The sequence below is a fragment of the Botrytis porri genome (assembly GCF_014898465.1).
Source record: "Botrytis porri strain MUCL 3234 chromosome Unknown BPOR_004, whole genome shotgun sequence".
Lineage (NCBI taxonomy): Eukaryota > Fungi > Ascomycota > Leotiomycetes > Helotiales > Sclerotiniaceae > Botrytis > Botrytis porri.
The window spans coordinates 2728133-2752805 of NW_024066078.1; the positions used below are offsets into that span (position 1 = coordinate 2728133).

Consider the following 24673-nt stretch of genomic DNA (forward strand, 5'->3'; position numbering starts at 1 on the left):
CAAGCAAATCAAATCTTGAATTTAGTTCTAGCAAATAGTGATTCGCCTGTCTCACTGACTGACTTGTCAACATATTAAGCAAACGATTAAGCTTGTAGAATCTCAAAAAATGCTGAGATAACCCTGCTTCGGAAACAACTTGCTGATACACAGGAGCTAATTGAGATTCAAAAGAAGAGAGCTAATGGTAAGAGAATTAAATTTTAAGGCCAAATTACATATATCGTGCTTTCCACTTGCTGATTGTTGATTATTTGTGATTAATTGATTTTATGAATCAAGATAGGCTAATCAAACTGATAGTTGTATTGTTTAAATTGATATAATATCGACAGTAGTTGTACTAAACGAACGACTAAGTCACCTTCATTGCCCTTCATCATCCAAACGAGACAATCCACTGAAGCTGTTGCATCATCTCCTTCACTTCATGAGTAGGAGATCCATTGTAGAATCTGACGATGATCTTTTTAAGTGAAGGAATGGCATTAAATTGCCTGTTGACCTGCGAGAAGACCTCTTGGATTAATCGCAAGTCATCTGAGTCCTGGCTCGCCTTGGCCAAGCCGATAGGATTGTAGCTATACACGAGTGCTTCCAGTGTTGTCAGTTTGGTACACTTCTCTTGAAGAAGCTTGAGACTACGCAAATCATCTTCTCTGAGTATTATATTTTCTGGTTGATCTTTTACATTCTCTGCGACCGGAAAGTTGATGCATATATGAGATAGATGACTTGCGTTTATAGACCCGATACAAGTCAGAAAGGATTGTAGAAGGTTAGCCTGGTGCTGTGTTGTATTCATAAAAGTAAAATTATTCAACTGGTACAACACCGCGCAAGCCTCTTCGTGTATCTGTCGATTGGTATAAAGTAACGCAAGCCATCGGAATGGTCTGTCCGGGGCAAACATCTCGACCGCTTCCGCACCTTTCTCCTGAAAAAGATATAATGGATGCGCAACGATAAGCAGCCTTTGGTAGATATCGTCACGGACTTTGCGAGGTAAACTTAAAAAACCAGAGGGAGGAGATGTCGTAATCGAATTGCGGATGCTATTTTCTTTGGAAGAATCCATAGTAGGCCGAGCTGGAGGGATAAAGTATCCTGACAGGTGTGTAGTGGAGCGATAGCAGTGTATTGACTTCTATCTCAGGCACCTGCTGGATACGCAGGGCTTTCCTTGAAAATGTGTCGAATGCGCAGACAAATGTTTCGACAAATGCGTTTTTGATTGATTGGTGGAAGTGGTAGGTTTGGCAACGAGCGTCTGAAAGTAGGTATGTTAGACCGTTTTAAACAGGATGTATTCATTATATACGAACTGTGACGATTCAATAATTGTACGCGGCAGCAAAGGTATTGTAGTGAATCTGTATTTTATGCTCATATAAGTGTAGATATGCTATTCTTAGCAAAGCGATACGATTTTAGGAGTGTTATGTTCCTTTAACTGTGTATTATTGTATAGTATCGTTGTCGTCACCGTTGGTGAGCGGGGTTAAAGAGTAAAGAATTTTGATTGTGGGTTCGCAGGCTAAGTGCGCACGGCTGAAGTGTGAGCGGTTGAGTGTATGCTTTAACCTATTATGGATTAGTGTCATTCACATTTCTCCCCGAATGTTTCCAACAGTCTTTTTATATCGATTCGTTTTGAACCTTATCAAGATTTTTATATTAAAACGAAAGTTCGAAGACTGAACGACAGGAAACTAGCTTTGAATAACTACCGTTTACAAAGTACAGATCAGAGTAATGCATTCTATGGTCTTTTCGGCCAGAGGGGCTAAACCTGAGCAACCATAAGATCCGCTGCCATGGCGGACGGATGAATAACTTATGACCTGAAGCTGTCGCTGCGGTCTCTATCTACGATGATCACACAGCGAATTGGAAGTCCATCCGTTGGTCCGCTAACGACATAAACACCAGACTCCTACTACCACCAAGCAAGAATTATGCTCTCGATGATAAACCTATCCAACCCAGAATGTTTGTCGATACGTCTGAAGCAGTGACCAAGTAGCCCATCAGGGTTGTCTTTATTAACAATTTTATTCGAAAGTATCGAGACCATAGTTTTGTTTACACAATCCTTACCTCTCCAGCATCTCTTAATATCTCACTCTCTTCAACGTCTCTCAATACTTGCTTCCTATCCTTCTCTTATAATAGCTAAAAAAGAAATATTGTTGAAAAAAAGGTTAGAAATATCTCATTTGACGAGCATTTTTGGATAAGGAATCATCTATTTCTTTCCAAACTTATTGGAACTTCACGATGTATGTAGTTTGGTTTGAAGCCTCTCATCAAATCATTCTAGTTTCCTTCTTGCTTGGGTACACAAACTTTTCACTTCAATGGGACTCAAAATGGAAGGGCGATGGAGCGTTGGGAGGGGGGAGGTGTTATTCGTGTATTTGACTTCTTGACAACGGATATGTGCGAGATCATACACGTGATTACAAAATCTTTGAGAATAGACTTAGCACCTTCCGCAAACCTCAAAGCTCGGGATATCCATTCTAAAATCCTTATGCATGTTGATCTTTTTTTATTGCTAGGATTGAAGCAAGAACATCGACGCACAATAAATAAAGGTGGGGAAAGGCGATGATAAAAGTAGAGTCAAATCCTTAATTGATTGGTATATTTTCAATGTGGCTTAATATAGAAAGCGAGAGTTAGTATGCGGAAAATCCGAATGTTAAACCATGATTGACAAGATAATTGTAGCTAAAAGTTTTGCCTTAATCTGAGGCTGGCAGTCCAACGGATTCCCGAATACCAAGAGAGGTGATCTTGAAAGGCCAAGAATCGATCGAAATGGTCAAAGCTTACACAAAGCCTAAAGTAAGATTATCCTACAGGGCTGGAAACTGCAAAGCTGAGCAATATGGCCTGTCAATGATACACTATGTAATATATACCCCTCATTCACAATACCGCAAACAGAAACAAGTACAAGATAGTTTAATGAAATCAATTAGTCTTACCAACTCTACTAGCCAATATGAGTGTTTAAACATATACCAAGGGTTTCGCTTTAATACTTGTTATTGGGCACTACTTTCAGGTGGCTTTTGCTAAGACACGTGCGACCGTCCAGGCAATTTCAGCAGTTCCAAATCATAATGGCTCAGCATCATCAATCATGATACGATATCTCCAACCATCTTAGACTAATCGATTCGGTACATGCAAACGCATAAAATTCATGGCTCATCTAATATTTTACTATCGTTATGTGCAAGAGGGAGGAGTACATGTTACTATTTTTGTTTCATTGTTGTTAATCTATCAAGGTCCATACTTTCGGACTTTTGAAAATATCGAATGTTTGCGGACTTTCGGCAACTTTTCTTCTCCAAAAGTCCGAATCGATCTTTTGATAGTACGAAACAGTCAAATTCCCAAGCAGTGTGCTGGCATTGCATTGTGACAGAAAAATATGTGCCCGATCATTGGCTGTACTGCTGCCTAACTTTAAGCACCTAGGTAGGTAGGTATTTTCTTAGTTTCTGTATTTAGTTAGTCTCGCTTGTTAGCATGCTTACTAAAGTAATGTTAACTTGCTTTTCATCCTTGTTTCCTTCGCCATCATTTCTGTATTCTCGTATCCTCTATCTCTACTTTCATCGATATCTTTATTCCTACCTCACTCTCATCATCAATTTCCATCACCATCGTATAACACTGCCTTTCTATCAAATTCCTCGATTCCTCGATCCCTCCATCTCTATCGTACACCATCTCATATTATTGTCGTATACAAGAGTTGTCCTTTGCTGGATCTGCTGCTTGAAGCAACCCTGCTCGTGGTAGTCCTTGTGCAGCATCTGCTGCTTAGAACAACCCCGCAAGTGTTAGCCTTGAGCAGCAGCATCTACACCTACGTTTAGAACAACTCCAACACAACTTATATATTCTTTTGGGCAAGAGTCAAGGCTGCTCCATAGCCTGGGTGGGTGGGAATCACACGTAAAGTGTGGGCTTGCATTATTTTCATCCAATCTTTTTCTTAGTTATATTTATCAACGGCTAATTATAGTTTAGATATAGATTATGTCGAATCCAACGGATATTTTGATTGAAAAACTCAAACTACATTGTCTTTTTCGCGAAAGAGTGTTTGTCAAATGGGAAGATCAATCGGGTGCACCCTGTACGCTAGGTTCTCGTCTGAAGCGTAATGGACAGAATCTCGAATTTTTCCTGGCTGTATACTATGATGAGGAAGGACGCATTCATATTCACTTTTCTCTCAAGACATCAATTATACTTGGAGGCAATAAGGAGAAAATGGAGATCTTGTTGGTTGTTCCCCCAGACGCCAATTTTGCAGAGTCACCTAAGCGTCGTTTAATATCGAATATCGGTAATTTATCTCGTCTTGATGCTTCTGCTATTCACGATGCTGGACTTAGTGATTCAACACACATCATTTGTTTACAATTCGATTTAACAACAAACGGATTCGTCGTTGTAAAGGGAACGAATACTGCAACAATTAAGCCCCGAAATTACACTTCAAAAGAATTGATTTGTGGTCTTGAATCTCTATCTGATACGAAAACCTTCGCTGTATATATCAAGCCAAATGATTATGCGCTTGTGGGTCTGGAAGAAGTTCGCAAACGCTTGAACAACACCCCCGCCGACATACACAAAGCCAACACGAAAGAGATGTATTTTCGACAAGTGCCTGAATTAGTGGCATGGAGTAAACTTGACCCACTATCACTACTACCACCATATACCAAAAATCCTCAGCTATTCCCGGAAGTGCAGGCTCCCCAGTCAACACCAATCTTCGAACAGGAAACATCATCAGGCAAAATTGTTGAAGCAGCAATTACAGAAACACTACCTCATAACTCGACATTGATGCATGGCATTGTCTCTCATGACTGTGAAGAGTTGTTGGACATTCAAGTAAATTTGGATGATGTCGAAAACGATCCCAGATATATGGAAATGAACTTCGGTGTGGATTCGGACGAGGAACAGCTCGCCAAGGAACAGCTTGCTAGTTTAGACTCTCGGGGATTAGATCAGCAACTCGATCATAGGTCCACAATATCACAAGCTCTCAATTCGCGGCTGTTGAAATGGATACAAACCACAATACGAATAAACTCAAATGTTTATGAACACAAACATTTAATTACCAAGTTATCAATTCTGGGTAATTGCGTTCGTATATCAGACATTAGGTTATTTAATGTAACTTTATTCTGGTGCTCTGCATTGTTTTTCTACGATCCACTCGATTCCGACCCTAACAACAATCTCGGATTATGGAAGGAGACAAATACGTGGCTCATTTCAGACATAGCCAAGCTGATTCGATGGGCTAACGATAATGGGGCTCATCATGATGTCGAGATAGCCCCGGCATTGGTAAAGCATTTCATAAGGTTGGGTGATGCTGCTCGTGCTGTTGCTCTAGATGGTGGATGTAACAAAGAAGAGTATTATGATCAGAAAGGTGTCTGTATTACTTGTGTGTTGACAGAGTTTAGCAAGCTTGGTAATAGTGATAGCAAAGAGAACGACAAATCTGTTTGTCGGAAACGGAAAAGCTTAGGAGCTCTGCTTCTAAGCTAATCAAAATTTAATTATTCAATACCTGCCTGAAAAAATTGTGTATTATGCTTCGGTGATGTGAATAGCAAAGAAATGAGGTCCAAAAGTTAGACATGAGCGCGCTTGCCAAAATGGCAAGGGGCTGCGTTGGGGTTAAGGGGATAAGCTGTGGGACTGATATATTAGTTTACTAGGAGTAAGTGTGATCCTACTGGCGAGAATGTTTCCCTCGTAATAATTTAAGTGTGGGGGAGCAATGGGGGTTGGAACCGCGTACATGGTCTGCAACATATGAATTTAACGAACTATGAGTTGCTACCGCTCGGCAGCGGAAAAGAGAGGGCACTCTCTTTTATAGGAGTGTGAAGAATTTGAACGTGGTGATAATTGTTTTTTATGCACAGGCTTTAAACCCACATTTTTCTGAACCTCATGCCTCAGCCCAGAAGGCTCTCTTCTTCTGACGTGCCCTGTTGCAGCCCCGGCCCCACCTGGGCACGCCTGTCTTTCCCACCTTCACTTGCCACACTATTTTCAAGCCACAAAAAAAGGCAACGAGCCACACCTGCAGCCATCAACTTACTCACCCTGCTAAACGCAGTTCACTAAATGATAGGTGTATGTTAGTGATAATCGTGGTGGAGAAAAATGGATTTTATTTAATGGACATGGTTACCATTGGACCAGCCATACCCCGAAAGGCTCTGGCTACAAGCTAATTATCTAATATATATGCTTTTTTAAGCTAGCACCTTCCTCTGTGGAGCTCCTAAAGATAGAACACTATAAATAGATTCTTGTGTGTATCTAACGTCAGCTTAGGCCGAGTCCAGGTCGAAATAACCATCATAAAGCGACTTCTGTAACGCCTTCGTAAACTGGTGGTCTCTACGTCAGCGAAAAAACAGGCGGGAATTGACCATCATTTGAAAGAACTTTAACAACTAAGATCTTTTCATAATCTGAAATTAAAGAATGAAAATGCTCATCATTGATACAAAGAAAACTCAAATTTTCGATTGCTTTTTTCGAATCTTAATAATTTATTTGAAATGAATTTATAACCTATTAAAGAAGTCCTTTCAAAAGGTACTCAATTTCCGCCTATTTTTTCGCTTATGTAGAGGTGGTTTCCTTTCGGACTAACGAGTATTTTTCCAAGATCTCTTTAAACGAATCATAATCGGAAATATCACAACCTTGAGTTCTAGTTACAAGATGTTCCAGAGTATTTACACCTGTCTATCTATTGTCACGGAAAAATTGGACATTGATCTCCCACAGATCTCGCACCTTTACAGCATCTTATACCTAAGATATTATTATTAATGAAGAAAATGTAGAAATTAAAGAGCCATATCAATCGAAGGCCTTGGAAAACGAGTCGAGGTAAGTAGAATCACAGGCTAGATATCATATTCCCAAATAATAATCCAGCTTGATGATAAAAGATGATATAAGATTCTGTAGTATCTATAGATTTGGAGAATTGAAAAGATCTTTCGAAAAAGCTAGCTGATGCTGCTTGTATTCTTAAGGTCGCTTATTACCATGAGCGGAAGTTTGATGGCGCTGCAAGTGATGAAGAAGTTTGTATCTTTTTCCGCATTGTTTACATTCTTGAGGTCGCGTTTCATCGTGAATTATATCTTGATGCTGCATCAATTTAAAAGGAGTTTTGAAACTTTCTCCACATTGCTCGCATCTACAAGGTCGCTTGCTACCATCATGAATGGAAGTCCGATGTCGTCGCAATTGACGAATATGTCTGAAAGAATTTCCGCATTGGTCGCATTTAAAAGCTTGCTTCCCACTGTGAACGATACGTCGATGATCCTTCAGATAACGAGGAATTTTGAACATTTTTCCGCATTGGTCGCATTTAGAAGGTTGCCTGTGACTGTGAACGATGCGTCGATGCTCCTTCAGGTAACGAGGTATTTTGAACATTTTTCCGCATGGGTCGCATTTAGAAAGTTGCTTGTTACTATGAACGACATCTTGATGCTGCTTCCAATATCGAGTCTCTTTAAATCTGGCGTTGTAGTCTATCGAATAGCATACATACGGTTCGAGAACCTGCTTTGGCTTATAAGATGAGATGTCTTTTGTTGCGTTGAAATTAGATTGTTGACACGATGGGTCGTCGTAGATTGTACGACTCTGGGAAGATGTTCTTGTGGTCACCATGTGTTCAGATCCAATTGAAAATTCAGGAAGAATTTTTGTCGTCTCAATGAAGCGATTGTCGAAGGTTGAGAGTCCGTGATTGAGAATAAAGGGTTGCAGAGCATTCTCGAAAATGTATACAGAATCGTCCGTCATACACTTTTCAAGCATTCCCTTCAACTCTGAAGTAGCCTCATCCAATGTCGTCATTGTTTTGTTGGTCCACCATTGTACAAACCATGCATAATTTGTATTGGGGTATCTGTGTAGGAGTTGGCTTTGATATGTATTCATAAAGAGACTAAAACAGTTAGCAGAGCATCATCGTATATTTCGAAGTAAAAGTGTAACTGACAAATATCCCCCTAAAGAACGCTCTCTGACTATAAAAGTTCTCTTTCTACTCAAATCATTCTCTGGGACGCATCCAAGTAAACGAAATAATCGGCTCGGCAATTCTGGGATCTTAAGCTTCGTGTGCAAGCACTTTATGCCACCATATTCGGGTTTTGCCTTTTCCAATCCCTTGAAACATGCAACGAAGTACCATGACATATTTCATAGATGGATCTTTTCAATCTAGCAAAAGTCCGTTCAGAAATTTGACAGATACTTTGTGAAGAAGAAAATCTAAATCCGATGATTTGTGAGCTAAACTGTCCTTTAGCCTATAGAATTTTTGACGTCTTCGAATTCGGTTGAGAGATTAGGTAGGGAGAAGAAGTACAGCTGTCAATTTTTACAGACCTCATCAAGAATTACCCGAGACAGAAAGACAACAAAATAATCACCTACTGATGTCTACATCCTTTTATCGAACATAGATTGCCATATTGTAATACAATTTTCGTTTAGTATCCTGGGAAACCCAGGGGTTTTCACAGGGGTTTTTCTCAAACTAAATCATTTTCATTTATTATATACATCTTTTACAAAAAGGTTAGCTTGAGATTGTACGGAGTAGATCCTTTTATCGAACATAGATTGCCATATCGTAACACAATTCTCGTTTAGTATCCTGGGAAACCCAGGAGGTTTTCACAGGGATTTTTCTCAAACTAAACCATTTTCATTTGTTACATACATCTTTTACAAGAAAGGTTAGCTTGAGATTGTACGGAGTAGATCCTTTTATCGAATACAGGCTGGCATATGGTAACATACTTAGGGAATTGTTAACTTCAACTTCTTTACATAGCCATTTACTCAAATTCTCCCCCTTCCATTTCGTGTGCTTGTCTCCAGTGTAAAGAATTCCTCATATAATTCCAATATGCGATCGATTGCCTCTTTCGAGAAGACTAAGGGGTATGTGTGATATAAAAGAACATCTAATTTCTCCCATTGCAAAATTATTTGAAACCAAATGCGATACTTATCTTCTATGCCTTTCACACCAATAAGAGTTTCTTTCATATTCATTCCACATATCCGGACATGGTTATTGAACGGCCGGTCGAGGATTCCAACAACGAGATCGCAAACGATGAAGTCCCTAATAACGATGAACTAATAGAGGTTTCGAGTAGTGCTCTTCAAAAGAAAGTAATTGTTGGATTTTACTGTCATGAGGTGAATTCAAGTGCAGCTTTATTTGAAGTTTCCGATACCTAATGAGTGTTCCTTAGTGCAAGAAAATAAGCTACTTCCGAAAGGTCAATGGCTCTCGAGATTATGATTTGAAATGCCGGAATTGCAACCACAATTGTCGCGAAACGTCAAGCGGGAAGAACCTATGTTACGGCTGTTACTGGTATTTTGGTCACGGTGAAGTGAATGTTATTGAGAGCGATGGTGGCGACATGTGAAGATTGGGACGGGTGGGATGGAAGGGTGTGTTGCCACAAGCCTGCAAGGGGTGTTTAAACGGAACTGCATATAAGCAATATACTTGACGTTCTTCATGCATACCAAAGTGTGCCAGGCATAGTGAATGGCCAGGATGTAACAACCATTACGTAGCCATTGGTGAACTATTGTACCCCACACTACCATCCCGTCATGGATTCTTCGAAAAGAGGAGTACTTGTTGGTGCAACACAAGCGAAGAATGATGAAGAGTGGTTCTAGGTCCTTTTATGGCCATTCCGGCGGGTAAAAACATGCTCTGGTGACAAGGGATAACCAATAATCGAAATATCGTATTCATCATATTGCACATTTTATGGATCCTTGAATGGCCAACCCATACATGTTTAGATTTGAGCCCTCCTCTTCCCAGTTTGGCTCGGTAATTTTCCTCCAGGAAATCATGATTATCCGATACTATTGTTATACCACAAATTCTGCTTCGAGAGCTTGTCAGCTCTTAAGAGGTAGCCGGTTCGCAATCATCATCAAGTACATTCGTTTCCTACATGCTCTGTAACTTCTCTGGCTTCTCCACAATGTGGTCTCACTCACCAACACATCTTGCAATTTCTCCACCGATATCTATAATCACCCCTTCATCAATCCTACGTCAAAACGCTTGTTCTTCGACCCAGGAAGCTCAGAGCAAGCATTTGCCTGTGAGCAACGTTCGTTCACCATGCGATATAAGTTATCCTCAGCCAGCTTGCATCCGTCAATCAATGTCTCGAGCAAGATCTCTCCATGAACCTGCAAAACTTTCATTGTCCACAAACTTTACACCATCTCCTCCACCACGATACTCCCTCTTTCCATCTCCATCAACATCTCCGTCAACATCTCCGTCAACACCTCCGTCAACATCTCCGTCAACACCTTCATCAACACTACCAATGCTTATGCAACGTTCATCTTGCAGGCCTTGTGCGCACGAAGAGATCTCTGGCAATGCTTCCTTGAAAATTCACGAGGTTTTTCCCAGCCAGCGTGTTATCGTTATTGAAGTGGCATTCCAGCACTTCTGCATTCCAACAAACCTTGTTATGTTGCATCCTGTTGGACACTTTGTACTTCTTCGAAGTATACATACTATGGGACAGTGGAAGCAATATTTGGCATTGTGGAGACAGACACTTTGGTTGTCAGCTGGTGGCCTTCGTCGTCTTCAATTGGAATACGAGAATGGGTATTGGATCATTCAAAATACAGATGACATGTGTTCCTGTGCGAGAAAAGTGGCATTCACAGATCAGTCTATTGGGAGCACATGGGAAGGTAGAGCTTTGTTGGCATGGGAGAGGAATATTTTGTTCTTTTTCTGGGAGATGACTTGTGATATGATAAAAGGTCTTTTCACAATATTTATCCGTTTTGTATACTGGGTGATAGATGGTTGAATTTTAACTTCTTTCCTTGAGAGTAGAAACATACAACATAGCATTCCCACTGTTGAAATAGCACCCTTTTTTTGATTCTCTATCTGATATTGACACTAGAAGAAAAATACTAAGAAGATTTCTTGGTATGACACAAGGCCATTTGACTTGGAATAGTTTGAAGTTCGTATCCAATCTATACAAAAATGTGGATGAAATTCTGGAGCTCATAGGACAAAACTTTCTTGGAATAGAATCTTGATGGACACATTGAAGACAAGAAAACCGGGATTGTTGTTAGAAATAATGTTATTTTGTATTGGCAAGAAGTAATATAGTTCTTGAAAATAAATACATCATGCTCTCAAGAAAGTATTTGTAAAGACAGTAAACAAGTAAGTTTTCAAGATCCATTCTTCGACCACATCCCATGTAACAACTACACGCCTGCTAAAAAAACACGCCGTTCTGTCACAATCCTTCTTCCCATCATCGAACGCTGAACTCTCTCAACCCGCGGGCTTCTCGGAATCTGTGTGGTAGCAAAGGTCAGTATAAGGTTGAAGAGTTTGAATCACAAGCATACCAGTCTTTTGCTCGGTACCAGCAAGAGGGGCCACGGGACCAGTATATCGTATAACCCTATATCCAAGCTTTTTTTTCTATGAGGATTCAATTTAGCAATTGAATCAAGGAACAAACGAATAAGAGGAGCATACCTTTTCATGTATTTTTGGGTCAACCTCTGGAGTGGTACTGTTGTTTGGATCCATAGCGGCGTCGGCAGCTCAATACTTGCTCGAGTTGATAAAGTATTGGGAGGTAAAAGTGATATATTGATGAGAAGTTACTTTGGAAAACTTCAATATGGGATTTTTCTCAGCTATAAATACAGGAGAATATACGAAAGAAAATGATTGATCATGAGTTTCAACAACGGTGTAAATTGCTGGTGTGACCAGAATTCTAGCATTTATTTTCGTATTGCATATAGGGTGGTATCTCACAATTTGGTTGGAAACGAGTGAAGTCTATCATATTCTATCCCCTGGCCATAGTTCATGCAGTCCAGGGTCTCCAGCTATCTCATAATTTCTATTCTCCCATAAGCATTCATCAAAAATGTAATGACCTGAGTGATCGTTTCGAGAAGAAGATATTTAGATATTGCATGAATAGTGACTTGGAATGAAATACTATTACTCGCAGTCATTGTGGAGTGGATTCTGGTAGGAAACACGATAAGGCATCTTGAGCCCATCACGAATCCTACAATGTGACTTTGTTGCTTCAGATAGTATCAATCTATGCATGTCGCTAGGGTTAGGAGAGAACCAATGCAAAATCAATGCTACTATTGCTTTAAACTGTATAGGTGACGAAGGCTCAAGAGGTAAATAATTGGGTGAAAATAGTATGGCAATATTTCAAGGGGTGTTAAGCGAGGCGGAAATCTAACATTGCCGCTGATCCTGTACCTACTCCGTGAAATCTCAAGCTAACCTTTCTTGTAAAAGCGATATATGATAAATGAAAATGGCTTAGCTTAGAAAGGATCCCTGGAAGAACCCCTGGACTTTCTGGGGTCCTAAGATAAGACTATTCTGTGTCAGCAATGCGCTGTAACAATAAAACTTCTAACCTTTTTGATAAACTATGGGGAGAAGTGAACCAACATAAATTAGCCCAGACTCCTACGAACTTCCTTCATTATTTCAATATGTCGCTCGATATGTATACCGTTGGTGACTTTATGCAACATATGGATTATTTTGATAAAGCACAGGCTTTTGAAGGTTTATTACGAGTGAAGGAGGTATGTAATTCCCAGTCATTCTAATAGTAACAGAGATCTAACTTAGTTCGCAGTTTACAAGCCTTATTGTTGATGTCTACACATCCTTTTCTGCCGAATCGAAAAGCATAGCTCAAGAACTAGCTAAAGAACTCCTTCGCAAGCCCAACCAAACCAAAAAGAAGCAATCGAAGGGCCGTGCATTAACAACAATTATCAGAATTCAAGATATCACTTTGCCAGCTAGCATACAATCTCAGTATGAGATATGGAAGAGAGATCCCGTACAATTCTGGCGATCTATTCAGAATTCAGATTCTCAGCAATCAACTGAGGTTATTGCTATTGAAGCATATCTTACAATGCAGCATCTTCGTTCACGACAAGAACACGATGTTATTCTTTGGAGATTTTATGTTGCTTTCTTCTATCAACTTGCATTGCTGATAGGACATGGGCAAAAAATGATGACGAATAATTTACATAATATTCTTTATGAACGATTGAGCAAAGTATTCACACAATCTGAAAAGATTACTGACAAAGTGGCTACTATTCAAGCAAACTTACATTATTGGGTTGGCACTGGATTCATATATAATAAAATATGTTCAGCTCTTGATAAAGGCGCTTTATTTTTAATTCCGCAGGTACCAGACCAAATGTGAGATAATACTATACTTATTCTTGAGGATCATTCACTAATCATTTCTTCTAGATGGGAGGACTCAAAGTCGTTAAAAGGCACAGATTTTGATGAAGCTATGGCTCATCTCAAATCCTTAGGCATTATGGAACTATCCAAACAGCTTGGGGCAGATGTTTTGGCCAGTCAGATTCTAGATTCCGTGCTCGAGCCATTCCGATGGGAAGTTATTGACACCACAGCTATCGCTGCCAGTCTAAATATCAAGCCAAAGCCCTTTTCTGGTGGTCCATCCGCTAGGGGTCCCCCTGCTTGGGGCTCATCCGCTGGTGATCCGTCTATTGGGGGCTCGTCCGTTAAGGATTCATCTACTATGGGTTCATTCGTTATCCAATTTGCTGGGAGTTCATCCACTGGGGGTTCATCCGCCTCAAGACCTATTGGTGCCAGCCCATTCATCGAAGCAAGTCCTTCTGGTATCAAGCCCGTTTCAATATCCTCGATTTTAAACCCATCACAAGCGGCGCGGTCTTATAATAAGGCAGAAAGTTCAGATACACTAGTAAAGCTGGAAACTGAAAACAAGAAAGATGGCATAGATTCACCATTGAAGCTGTACAACACCGGTGGGAAACGGAAACGTGTTGATTCGGTAACAGCTTCTGATTCAGAAATGGGTTGGATATCAAAAATGAGCATCTCTGACCGTCGAATCCTCGAGACTTGCCCGATGAACAGGAATAAAATCGAAAGTTTTTTTGGAAAGCGCCTTGTCGATGGTATGATGGAAAGCCGGAAGAGGATTCGAGATCATAACTACCAATTGACCAATGCTATTCGGGTGATTGCTCCGTTCACGGACATCACTCAGGATTTCATATACCAAATATGGGTATGCTCATCCCTTGGAAAGAGTATTTCAGAGATCAATATGGGAGGAGGCGACTTGAGAGAGGTATTCCCTGACATAATTTTGAACGGTCTCGAAACGAGCCTTTGTAAACAAGAAGAGGCAAGACAGAAAGAACCCGGAGGTCCTCATTGTTTCAAGATATTTCCTATCAGCAATGATGATGACGATGATGATGATGATTATGGGATTGAAATAAGATTGGGTTTCATGGTTGGTAAATTCATTATGTGGAGTTTATATAGGTCCTCTTAATTTTTAACTATCAATTTAAATTTCCTGACATCTGCTACAAGTACCGACCATCCACTAGGAAGCTCATAATCTTCTTGAGATATATTGGTATTGAGATGTATAGAAATCACATTCCCTATTCCAATGCCTATATAGCTGCGGTCAAAATCGGAGGCAGCTTCCCATGATATCAATCTAGGCTGATCAATTTCCTCGAATGTGTGCCATGTAATGTTTTCGTAGTCCCCACCAATGGTTTGACTGCCCTAAAATCTCTATGTTAGAATTGGACTTTGAGGCAACGAACGGCAGCTGTACGTACATCAGGCATTGCGATAAGCTGGATTTCAACGAGTTGTTATTCTTAGGTGTGCGATAGTGTTTCTAGCTGTTGTAGAAGTCAGTAGTTACAATTAAAGTCTTGGTGATTATATGCACATACTCTTGAGGGGTGCTAAGCAAATAAATCGGATTTGAATGATGATGCGATTTTGAAGCCAAGACTTGGGGATATTCGATCTAAATACGCCACAGTTAGCAGATGCATAGTCTATTAAGAGCAGGAAATTTTCACTTGCATCGGGTGTTTTGGCAAAGAAGTTCCGGATTCAAAGAAAGGAAAAAGAGGAAAAGATGAGTCGAACAAGGACTAAATAATAAGAATAGAGGATGAGGCTCACAGAGGATATGACAGCGCGGACAAGGCTAGAAATTGTCAAATGACCAAAAGTGGTTACCGACTGCCGCACAGTCTTTGATGATTCGTTAATTAAGCATTGGGCTCGGAATCGGTCCCACTACCTACACAGCCTGATGCTTGGTGACCAGACCAGATATTCTAAATTGAATGAATGAAACGATAATGGCGTTGTCTGAAAATAATTGACCACGTATAAGAAAATTTGGTATGATTTGATTCGTTATATCTCACAGGTTTACGCCTTCTGGAGTGAGTTCGTCACCTTGTCTAATTGTACATGAGAGTGACTTGCTTATGGAATAAGTTTTTTGGAGGGACTCATTTCATGTACGATTAAAGTACTTAGTGAAGCACGATTCTAACTGATTGTAAATCATGAAATTAATGTAGAGAAAGGAGAGAAAATTTTCTTTCTTTCAAAATTAGCTTGGTAGAAAACGAAACGAAGTTGAATGGATCGATATTTAACATTCCATCCGCTCACGAAATAGTTGCATTGAAATCCTCAAATTTTATAGAGGCGAGGATCTATTGTTGAATCTTGTGCTTCATCAATTTCACCTTCGTTCCCATCTACGCTATCACCCGTTTTTTCAATCTTCTTGTTCATCTTCCTCAACCGTAATCGAGTCTTTCGGAGGGCAGTCAAAATATCATTGGCTTGATCCTCAATGTCGTCTCTCCCATCAGAATCCATTGCCATCAATTGCTCAATTAAGACTTCTTCGGAACCCCCGGTTCGTTTTTTCGAAGTACTTTTGGAGGCTATACGTGCATTCTTAGATGGAGCAAGAAAGAAGTAGTCCTTTTGTGCTAAGGGAAGATTCAGTGATGGTTTTCATACATTGTATAAACAGAAAACTTACGTCGTAAGGAGCAACGCTTGCCTAAATTGTTGACATGACAATTCGCACAAGAACCTTGCAAAAACCCCTCTAATGCTACACATTCTTTCCATGGCCCAGCCGGTCGACCTTTATTACCACAAGAATTGCATCTGGAAGTAAAAACCTCGCCCCTCTCTTGCACAAGATGTGCTTCCACACTAGTATTGTTTTGTGTTCCATCAGGCTTGAGTACCGCGCTTGTTCTGTTGGGCATGTAATTGAGATTGCGTTGTATCTCATGGCTCTCAATTTCCCGCATGCGCTCAGTGGACGTGATTGGGATTTGGAAAGGCGATTCGAATTGCTGTCGATGTACAGCCTCTGAAGATATCGAGCGAGTACGCTTAGAAGTTTGTGATGTGCTGGGAACTGAATCTTTCGCTTGCTTTCTCTTTTTTGTTTCTTTCGCTCCGAGATTCTCGATTTCCTCGTTTCTAACACATGCGGTTCCTCCATCGATCACCTTATTAAATTCACGGGCGTCGACACTATCAGATTGCTCAGGCGCCTGAGAGCTACTGCGTGCATTGTCGATTTGTGGAACAGTAGTAGAGGCGGTATTCTCCAAGTCCCCGAAGATACGAGGAGCATCTAGGACTTCGTATTGATGGATATTATGAGCTTCAGTTTCTTGCGCTTGATCATTGTCAGGCCTGGCCCTTTTGTCAGCTTCTTGATTCACAAGTAGCTTGGGCGATTCGGGTTGATGATGAGCGCTGGCAGTAGCAGCATCTGATGCTTCCATGATACCAGCATTTCGAATGGCTATATTCAGCGTCGCTTCGTTTTGTTTCTTGTTCATATCTTCTCCGATCGTTGATATCATCTCAGTTGATTGACTTGGTGAGGGTTCGCCCTTCATTGATTTGTCAGCTGCTGATGGTAAGGAAATCTACAGTGGCAAATCTTTCCCTTGGCAACAGCCGCCCATCCGGGCCGCGATGCCGCCCCTCAACCGTCTCCGCTTTTCTACGGCTTTGGACATATCTCTCTTGGTTGTATAATTACGGATAATTATAACTATTCGAAATACGGATACACACTGGATATATTCATTCATAATTCTGCCTCGAGATTTGATACTAATGTCCCTGCATGAGTATGATCAGTTCTTGGTATTCGATAGGTGGATGAATATTCTCGAACGTGGCTTAGTACTCAAATGAGTACGATTAGGTCTCTTTGTGCGCCTTATCACTCCAACCCCTTGGCTCTAATCTTTCTATGAAGCAGTACTTGTTTGAGTACGAGTAGTTCTTGGTATATGATTGATGGATAAATATTCCCGAGTGAGACTCAGTTCCTGCATGAGTACGAATTCTGTGGATTCTGCTACGAATAAGGTCTCCTTTAAGTACGATAAGGTGTTATTATTTGAAAGCAGCGTATCTTATCAAATTAATCAGCTTAGTACTTGTTTGAGCACGTTCAGGTCTCATCATCATGGTTGGCTATTGTGCTCCCGATCGAACTTCTTACTCGTACTAATTTAAGTACGAATCGGCCTTACCATTGATCTCCAGACAACCCCCCCTTTCAAACCAGCCAGCATCAGTACACGTGCATGAACGCTTCAAAACGGGCATAAATCAATATGCATGCTCTTATACTTTTCGATGTAATCAAAAGATTGAATTGAAGTAAACATATATAAACCCTCTTCTTTCCTTTCGACTTTGTAATTCCCAACCATCAAAACAACTCTTCATCACCAAAACAAACCCCTCGGAAATTATCAATCGTTTCCCTGCAATCGTTATGCTCAGGCTACGTCAAAATACTATGGACGCTGTATCTGCAGCTGTTGATGTAGAAGACAATGACCCGCAGATACAAGGTATGTTATCATATTACAAGATTGAGTTTATCTCGCTGAATGGAAATGAGCAGAGATCGAGGAAGGTCTAGGACATATATTGCAATACCACCTGAAAGCTACTCATATCAATTATGGATCTGTCAATTTGAACAGAATGGCTTTTCGTGTCTTTCAAGACTCGTTTCTACATTTTGAGCTTAAAACAGCGATTTTACAAATGGCAAGAGGTATACTATCTTGTATTTACTCAGTTAAATGACTCAACTTACAAATTTCAGAAAGAGACGAAGGATTGACAGGTCATGATAATGCCATCGACCTGCGTCAAGATGAGGAAATGATCAATTTGACAGGCGAGGAGGATGTAATCGATTTGACGGGCGACGAGGATGTGATCGATTTGACGGATGACGAGGTCGTCGATTCGACGGGTGATGATAATGCCATCGACCTGCGTCAAGATGAGGAAATGATCAACTTGACAGTCGACGAGGATGTGATCGATTTGACGGGCGACGAGGTCGTCGGTTTGACACAACATGAGGGTCTTACACATTTCCGTTCCGTCCGCTCAGCGTCATATGATCCTCCCCCTCCCTATTCCCCTTGATTCTTACAGAGGGTATGAAACAACGTATGGATGGAAGTTGTTCTCGGTGGTTGAGTGTTATGTATACGTCTGAGATGGTATCATGTTATGTTTTTTTCATACAGTTTGAATTATTTGGATGTTCATGTTTCGCGTTTTAATTTTCAGAATGTTATAAGTTGCATGTCCTTTTCTTCATACGGAACCAAAAATAAAAAGAGAAGATGTGAGGTATCTGATAGTTTTTATGTAAAGTATTTACAAAAAGAAAATGATGATTGCCTCCCTAGATGTAAAGGGAACCATAGCCCAGCATTTAGATCTAATATCCTGTTCTTAATGAGAGATCACCCTTTATGGGGACATTGTTTGTGTCCCCTGTGAAGAGTTTTCTCGTGCCCTTTGCGCTAACTTTGTTCTTCTCCTCCGTAGGTTTGGAGGCGGTGGATGTGGAAATACCGTAAAGTGATCTTTCCTATCTTGATGATTCCATAGTCTCCCAGGATGCCTAAATCCTTTGGTACACTTCCCGAAATCGCACTTGTGGATGCGATAGTGAATTTGTTTGTGCCTTTTCAGATGTCTATCTTGCTGGTATGATTTCTCACAGCCTTCAAAGCTGCATCGAAATGGTCTGTCATTAAAGTGATGCGATTTCGGTTCCGATTTTCGTTCAAAGACCTTCTCGCAACCACGTCCTAATGGTGCAATTTCTAGGGAAAGTGATGTGGTTTGTTGTTTAAGAGATGCTCCTTCCTCTTGCCTTGTATCAAAATTATGAATCGGAATTGATTGTTGATACTGTGGATTTGGAACGCGATTAATCTATTTTATCAAGGGTCAGTGATAGTCAAGTTGGGGCTTTCATGATTGCGCTAACACCTTGTCCATCTTGGGAATACCTGTTGTGACAATCCAATAGATGTTTCCAAGCCTGGTCAAATGAGCGAGCTGGGGGCAAGTGTATGCAAATAGAGCACTTCATGGACAATTCTTTAGTATGCTTCTCTCTATGAGCATGCAAAGACTCAGCACTGGAATGTAACGCGCCGCAATGTGGAAATGGACATCGATGTCCTCGAGGTGTTCCAATAACAGTCGGCAGATGATCTTCCAAGATCAATTCGGTATATACGTTTTTGGAATGGGAAGATTCGTGATTTTGCGTGCTACCATTGGTATCGTAGTCTCTCGACGTGTTTGGGTATTCTCCTTGTAGTCGATGTGGTTTGACAGATTTCATATGTTCGATCGAGAGTTCAGGGCGGCAAGAGATGACGGGTCTCAAATCAGATCGGCGTCGAGATATGCCGTTCTTTTCTTTTGGGTCTTCCTGACTTTGTATTAGGCACTCGTCTCAAGTTTTGGGGATGGAAAATTAGGGATATTTTGCTCAGTTTAGAAGAAACTATACTAACTTCGGAGCCAGATGATCTCTCACATCTCCCATATCTCATAACAATTCCTCGATTCAAGTCATGCTCACATACCATTGAGCAGCGCTCATGTGTGTGAGTGTTTCCTTTTTCCATAACAATTATCTCAAAGAATTGTGCAAGGCTCGTATGAGTTTGTTTGAGTGGAAGCTCATCAATTATATAATGGAAATCTGAATACCATTGAGCTTTTTCGGGAAGCAATTTTTTAAGATATACCCTTGCAACACCCCCCCTCCCCCAATCCATCTCATTTCCTTATCACTAGCCTCGCACTCCAGCCCTGTCATCCCTCCCTTTTATTCGCCCATACAAGTTGCTTCTATGCGTTCCTATGCATAAGTTCAAGGAGCTAGGATGAGACAGGAAAAAAATGATTTATCCATGACATAATTTGGTGGCGCGCAAATTGTGACATTCACACTCAAAATGAATTTCAAAACGCTGATAATAAGAACTTCCTTTGCATTTGCACTAGAGTATCAGGAAAACCAACGCGGGAAAAACCTATACTAAGGAACCCCCTCCATCCACACGATATGCCTACACTATACTTTGCTCTTTAGAAACTCCAGAAATCAGTCAGCCCAATTTTGATTAGTTGACTCTGCCTTCATAGCTTCGCAATAATCAGGGTTGTTGATGTGCCACGGGCACAATATAGTCTCCTTGAAAGAATTCTCAATAAACTCAATGGTGCGGCGTGGATCTGTATGAGGGTTCGCAGAAGGATGAATCTTGTTATCGTCGTGAGGATTCCTCCCCCCATGCATATCAGCATCTAAACTATGTTAGAAAAATCATTTTGGAAAACGGTATCCACTCACACATGGACCAAATAAGTCCATTTGTCATTTTTTGGATTGCGGCCTTGTTTGCTTGTGTTTGTGGATAGTCTTGAACATCTGTAAGAATTCTGACTGTGGCAATCATATCTTGGAGCCTTCGATGTAGTTTGAGGTGTTGTTCCTCAAGTACATGCTCTGGAAATATGAACAATGCTAGTTCTACATGGAACCGATCAAGAGACCCATAGAATCTTCTGACAGCCTCATAGACACTTTCTCTCTGCATGATACCCTCTGTAGTTAAATCCCACCATGATGCTGTGGCGGTGTTGATTTTCCGTACAACAACTTCGTGGATGCTCTGGTCTGATTGGGGGTTATATTCGTTCGCCTGCATATCGATTCTAGAATGATATCGATGTGAATTTCTCTGAAGCATAGACCCGAGGGGTGCGTCGAAGACTGAAAATAGGTATAACACAAATTTGAACGATCCGATGATGAGAATAGAAACGGAAGTGTGATAGCTATTGTACTTCATCGTGCTATTTTTATACTCCTTTCCTCTCAAAGCCACCGATTAATCCGGGAATAGATCGAATTATATTGGAAAAGTGTTAATAAGTAATTTCGTTTTCAAAAAACCTAGGGCTTAATGATCTATTGGTTATGGCTAGGTCAAAAAAGCTTTCCCCCCTGATTAAACCGTTTGGCGATGGGTGTCATATAAGGATGAAGACTTGGTTATCCCCGAGCCATTTAAATTTTCCAGAATATCTATTTCAGGATGTGGAAGACGCATGCTAGGCCTAGAACAGAACGGATTAAGAGATGAGAGCCTGAACACGTTGTATTCTGTCCAAAAACCTTGGTGGTTATACTTTCGCCTTAAATTGACAGTCATCGAGGATCCTATTCCTTGTTTAACTTTCCTTGTTGATGAAGCCCTGTTCTACTTATTTTCAGCTATAACTAACAGAGAATAGAAAAGTTGGATGAAGAAAAACAATCATCACCTCACAGCCACAAATAACTATAGAGTATGCCTCATGAACCTAATAAGGGGCTAGGGGGCCATGATTCCCTGCTACCGAGGGAATCAGACCTTGCCGACGAGGCATAATCACTTTTGATACATGAATAGAGATAAGAGAAAGGCGACCATCCTTGGAAATGCTAGCTTGGCGGCGGAGATACTCGGGAGTAACATGGTCGATCTCAAAACCTGGTACTAGGCTGAAAATTGAACTAGGATTATTCAAGACCTGTGAGAGTAGCTTCATAGATCGACTCCCTTATTTCTAGCTTCCTTTCAACCAAGAGCTCTGCTTTGATCACAACATCGTCTTGCTTCTGAAATTTCTACCATCCGCTTATCATATTCGTCAGTCAGAATGAACGACACCCAGGAGTTATTTCCAGAGACTACTTCTTTCCAGGAAACCCAACCGGAAAGAAGTTTGGAAGGCTTCTTACAACATGTTAATGGGTTGGGAAACCCCCCTCTTTTGACCACCAGCAGTATGGTCACATTACTATCGCTATCAGAGAAAGAGGAACATCTTACAAGAGCTCAGGTTGCATTGAACCGCTGGCTTGAGTACGACACAATGTACGAGGCACCATGCTGCAACAATCATGACGCAGAATTTGCCAGATTGCTCTTATCACAAAGATCTGGCCCCGACCCTGCCCCTCCCGAGAGACAATACGGCTTTGATCCATATTTCGAGGAAAATCACAAAGACTACTGCAATCGCCCGGAGATCAAGATGGGTATTCTGGATCAAACATCTTATACGAGTATGGAAAGTGAATGGGATTTTTCTATAAACTCGATTAGATCCTTAGAATGCTGTGTTGAAGCCTCGAAGGATTCTATCGTTCCAATCATGATTGCTTTAAAGGTAGTACAGAAATTAGTACACAAATCAAAGGAAGAGTGTGCAATCCAATCGAAGCGAACCTCACACGATTACAAATTGGCAGATGAAATGTTGCAATCAGCCACTCTTTCTACCCAGCGCCGGTCAGCCTTGCGAACTAATATAAGGCGACAACATAAAATCGAAAGCACGAGGATTTCAATGGACAATGCGAATAGTCAGATTAATAGAGCTTCTTCGATGCTCCAGAACATGCAAAACAGAACGAAATACTTGGGCGATACATTATCGACGATCAATAATACTAAGTCGAGGGAGCTAGGGAGATTAATGTTATTTGTCAAACGTGTGAAGTTGTATGTAGTATCAAAGGGGGAAAGACAAGAGAGAACGTGCTAACCATTGGCTATAGTGCAAAAGAACGCCTCGTTCTCAAAAAGAGACACCGAGAAGCTTACCTTCCTGCAGAGACCTGGTATAATATTCTAGAGAGAGTCATACCGAATGGATACAACACAAACGTCAATGGGAAACCAAAACGTTCTCTCGAGAGATGGATGATATCGAAAACATTGTTCCAAACGGCAGTTCTCGTCTACTATAAGAAGACCATGTTCTGGTGCACTCCTGACATATTCATGAAGTTTTCTGCTTTCCAAAACATCAGAAATATTACCATAAACCTGTGGTCATCTCAATGGAATACACATGCCATTGGTTCGAAGTGCGTCTGCCATTTGCCAAGAACGATAGCAGCAGTTGAAACATACGACTTGCAACAGCGATTGAAGGAGTGTACTTCATTATTGAGACTGCGATTCATAATCGGCCCTTGTGGAAGAATTGAAGGTTCTACTACAGTGAGATGTATCTCTTTATCTAACGCTGCTCTCCTCGATCTTCAAAGATGGGGTGGTCCATGCGGTTGTTGTATCTTCAGCAAAAAATCCAACAAATGCTCTTCGCATATTTCGGTCGTGGTTGACGGGGTTATTTAAATAAGAAAATGTATTTTATTCTTTCAGTCAGTTAGTAGAAGCAAGCATCTCATAGCATAGATCATATGATAGGAAATTGTGATATTGAATAGATTCATTTTTACTGAATTGGCCTCATTTTTTGTGACTCTCGGCAGTGAGGAAAAAATAAAATAAAACGGAAGTCGTTTAGGGGTTTTATAAGTCCGATTCGACCTTATAATAGTACGAAATAACCTAATCAGTCCCCAATTCCCCCGCATCTACAACCTTAAATCAATACTCCACTCGCTCATGTATGTAATCAACCCTGAATTCCGGCCCCTCGTGATAAAAGTAGCCCCATCTCAGCCTTGCGTTCGAATTCTCACTCTCTCCAAATCTTCCGTCGCACATCGTATAATCTGGCTTCCCCACAGTAAGAACCATATTGATAGGGAACAGGATGCATCCATCAATATTATTCTCTGTTACCTGTTTCGCTGGAAAGAAGTCAATTGGGATGATCAGAGAAGTCCGGATGAAAGTTTACCTTTAGATCCAAATCCCGCTCGAATTGGAATAACTTTTAAGTTGACCAAGCAAGCACGATTGAACTTAACACTCATGAAGGATGGATGCCCACGATATTTCCAATCGAGTCTTTCATCGCAAAGTACGTTCCATTCGTAGACGAGGTTTTCTGGCTCGAAATGTTGCAATCTTAATTGCCTGCGACGATATTGTACCTGAAGCCCGTAAGCGACAGTATACCAAGAGTATCTGCGGCCCGTCATCGCATCTTTGAGTTCATCGAAGACTTGTTGATCGGATAAAAGATTTATCCTTGACACCTCTCGAATTTCATTTTCAATATAGGAATACATTTTCACGATGGGATTTTGTCCATAGATTTGATTCATCTAATCCAATATATACTTCATAGAAACCAATCCCGTGTATCAATAACAAGTACTTGTAAACGGTTTACCGTTATCGCCCTTCCATCTTTCGATTACTCTTCTAGATAGATTCTAATGAT

General features: G+C 40.8%; 12 protein-coding genes across 12 annotated transcripts; 5 read left to right on the forward strand and 7 right to left on the reverse strand.

Moving 5' to 3' along the window:
• Positions 1–379: 379 nt before the first annotated feature.
• Positions 380–1078, reverse strand: EAF01_003707 (uncharacterized protein; the record flags this gene model as incomplete). The annotated part of the gene is made up of 1 exon (XM_038911961.1): positions 380–1078. The coding sequence occupies one exon, from the start codon at positions 1076–1078 to the stop codon at positions 380–382; it is 699 nt and encodes a 232-aa protein (XP_038773196.1).
• Positions 1079–4065: 2987 nt separating this feature from the next.
• On the forward strand, positions 4066–5610 carry EAF01_003708 (uncharacterized protein; the record flags this gene model as incomplete). Its single annotated transcript, XM_038911962.1, has 1 exon — positions 4066–5610. One exon carries the CDS (start codon positions 4066–4068, stop codon positions 5608–5610), a length of 1545 nt encoding a protein of 514 aa, XP_038773197.1.
• A 1512-nt stretch (positions 5611–7122) lies between these two features.
• EAF01_003709 (uncharacterized protein) lies at positions 7123–7968 on the reverse strand (the record flags this gene model as incomplete). The annotated part of the gene is made up of 1 exon (XM_038911963.1): positions 7123–7968. The coding sequence occupies one exon, from the start codon at positions 7966–7968 to the stop codon at positions 7123–7125; it is 846 nt and encodes a 281-aa protein (XP_038773198.1).
• Positions 7969–10145: 2177 nt separating this feature from the next.
• On the forward strand, positions 10146–11006 carry EAF01_003710 (uncharacterized protein; the record flags this gene model as incomplete). The annotated part of the gene is made up of 1 exon (XM_038911964.1): positions 10146–11006. One exon carries the CDS (start codon positions 10146–10148, stop codon positions 11004–11006), a length of 861 nt encoding a protein of 286 aa, XP_038773199.1.
• A 1699-nt stretch (positions 11007–12705) lies between these two features.
• EAF01_003711 (uncharacterized protein) lies at positions 12706–14591 on the forward strand (the record flags this gene model as incomplete). Its single annotated transcript, XM_038911965.1, has 3 exons — positions 12706–12801; positions 12855–13444; positions 13499–14591. 3 exons carry the CDS (start codon positions 12706–12708, stop codon positions 14589–14591), a joined length of 1779 nt encoding a protein of 592 aa, XP_038773200.1.
• Positions 14592–14594: 3 nt separating this feature from the next.
• Positions 14595–14901, reverse strand: EAF01_003712 (uncharacterized protein; the record flags this gene model as incomplete). The annotated part of the gene is made up of 3 exons (XM_038911966.1): positions 14595–14598; positions 14640–14836; positions 14893–14901. The coding sequence occupies 3 exons, from the start codon at positions 14899–14901 to the stop codon at positions 14595–14597; spliced, it is 210 nt and encodes a 69-aa protein (XP_038773201.1).
• An 874-nt stretch (positions 14902–15775) lies between these two features.
• On the reverse strand, positions 15776–17019 carry EAF01_003713 (uncharacterized protein; the record flags this gene model as incomplete). Its single annotated transcript, XM_038911967.1, has 2 exons — positions 15776–16083; positions 16137–17019. 2 exons carry the CDS (start codon positions 17017–17019, stop codon positions 15776–15778), a joined length of 1191 nt encoding a protein of 396 aa, XP_038773202.1.
• An 896-nt stretch (positions 17020–17915) lies between these two features.
• EAF01_003714 (uncharacterized protein) lies at positions 17916–18586 on the forward strand (the record flags this gene model as incomplete). The annotated part of the gene is made up of 3 exons (XM_038911968.1): positions 17916–17994; positions 18048–18203; positions 18255–18586. 3 exons carry the CDS (start codon positions 17916–17918, stop codon positions 18584–18586), a joined length of 567 nt encoding a protein of 188 aa, XP_038773203.1.
• An 829-nt stretch (positions 18587–19415) lies between these two features.
• EAF01_003715 (uncharacterized protein) lies at positions 19416–20015 on the reverse strand (the record flags this gene model as incomplete). The annotated part of the gene is made up of 2 exons (XM_038911969.1): positions 19416–19902; positions 19984–20015. The coding sequence occupies 2 exons, from the start codon at positions 20013–20015 to the stop codon at positions 19416–19418; spliced, it is 519 nt and encodes a 172-aa protein (XP_038773204.1).
• Positions 20016–20579: 564 nt separating this feature from the next.
• Positions 20580–21186, reverse strand: EAF01_003716 (uncharacterized protein; the record flags this gene model as incomplete). The annotated part of the gene is made up of 2 exons (XM_038911970.1): positions 20580–20782; positions 20829–21186. 2 exons carry the CDS (start codon positions 21184–21186, stop codon positions 20580–20582), a joined length of 561 nt encoding a protein of 186 aa, XP_038773205.1.
• Positions 21187–22183: 997 nt separating this feature from the next.
• Positions 22184–23673, forward strand: EAF01_003717 (uncharacterized protein; the record flags this gene model as incomplete). Its single annotated transcript, XM_038911971.1, has 2 exons — positions 22184–23031; positions 23088–23673. 2 exons carry the CDS (start codon positions 22184–22186, stop codon positions 23671–23673), a joined length of 1434 nt encoding a protein of 477 aa, XP_038773206.1.
• A 255-nt stretch (positions 23674–23928) lies between these two features.
• On the reverse strand, positions 23929–24518 carry EAF01_003718 (uncharacterized protein; the record flags this gene model as incomplete). The annotated part of the gene is made up of 2 exons (XM_038911972.1): positions 23929–24134; positions 24185–24518. 2 exons carry the CDS (start codon positions 24516–24518, stop codon positions 23929–23931), a joined length of 540 nt encoding a protein of 179 aa, XP_038773207.1.
• Between the last annotated feature and the right edge of the window lie 155 nt (positions 24519–24673).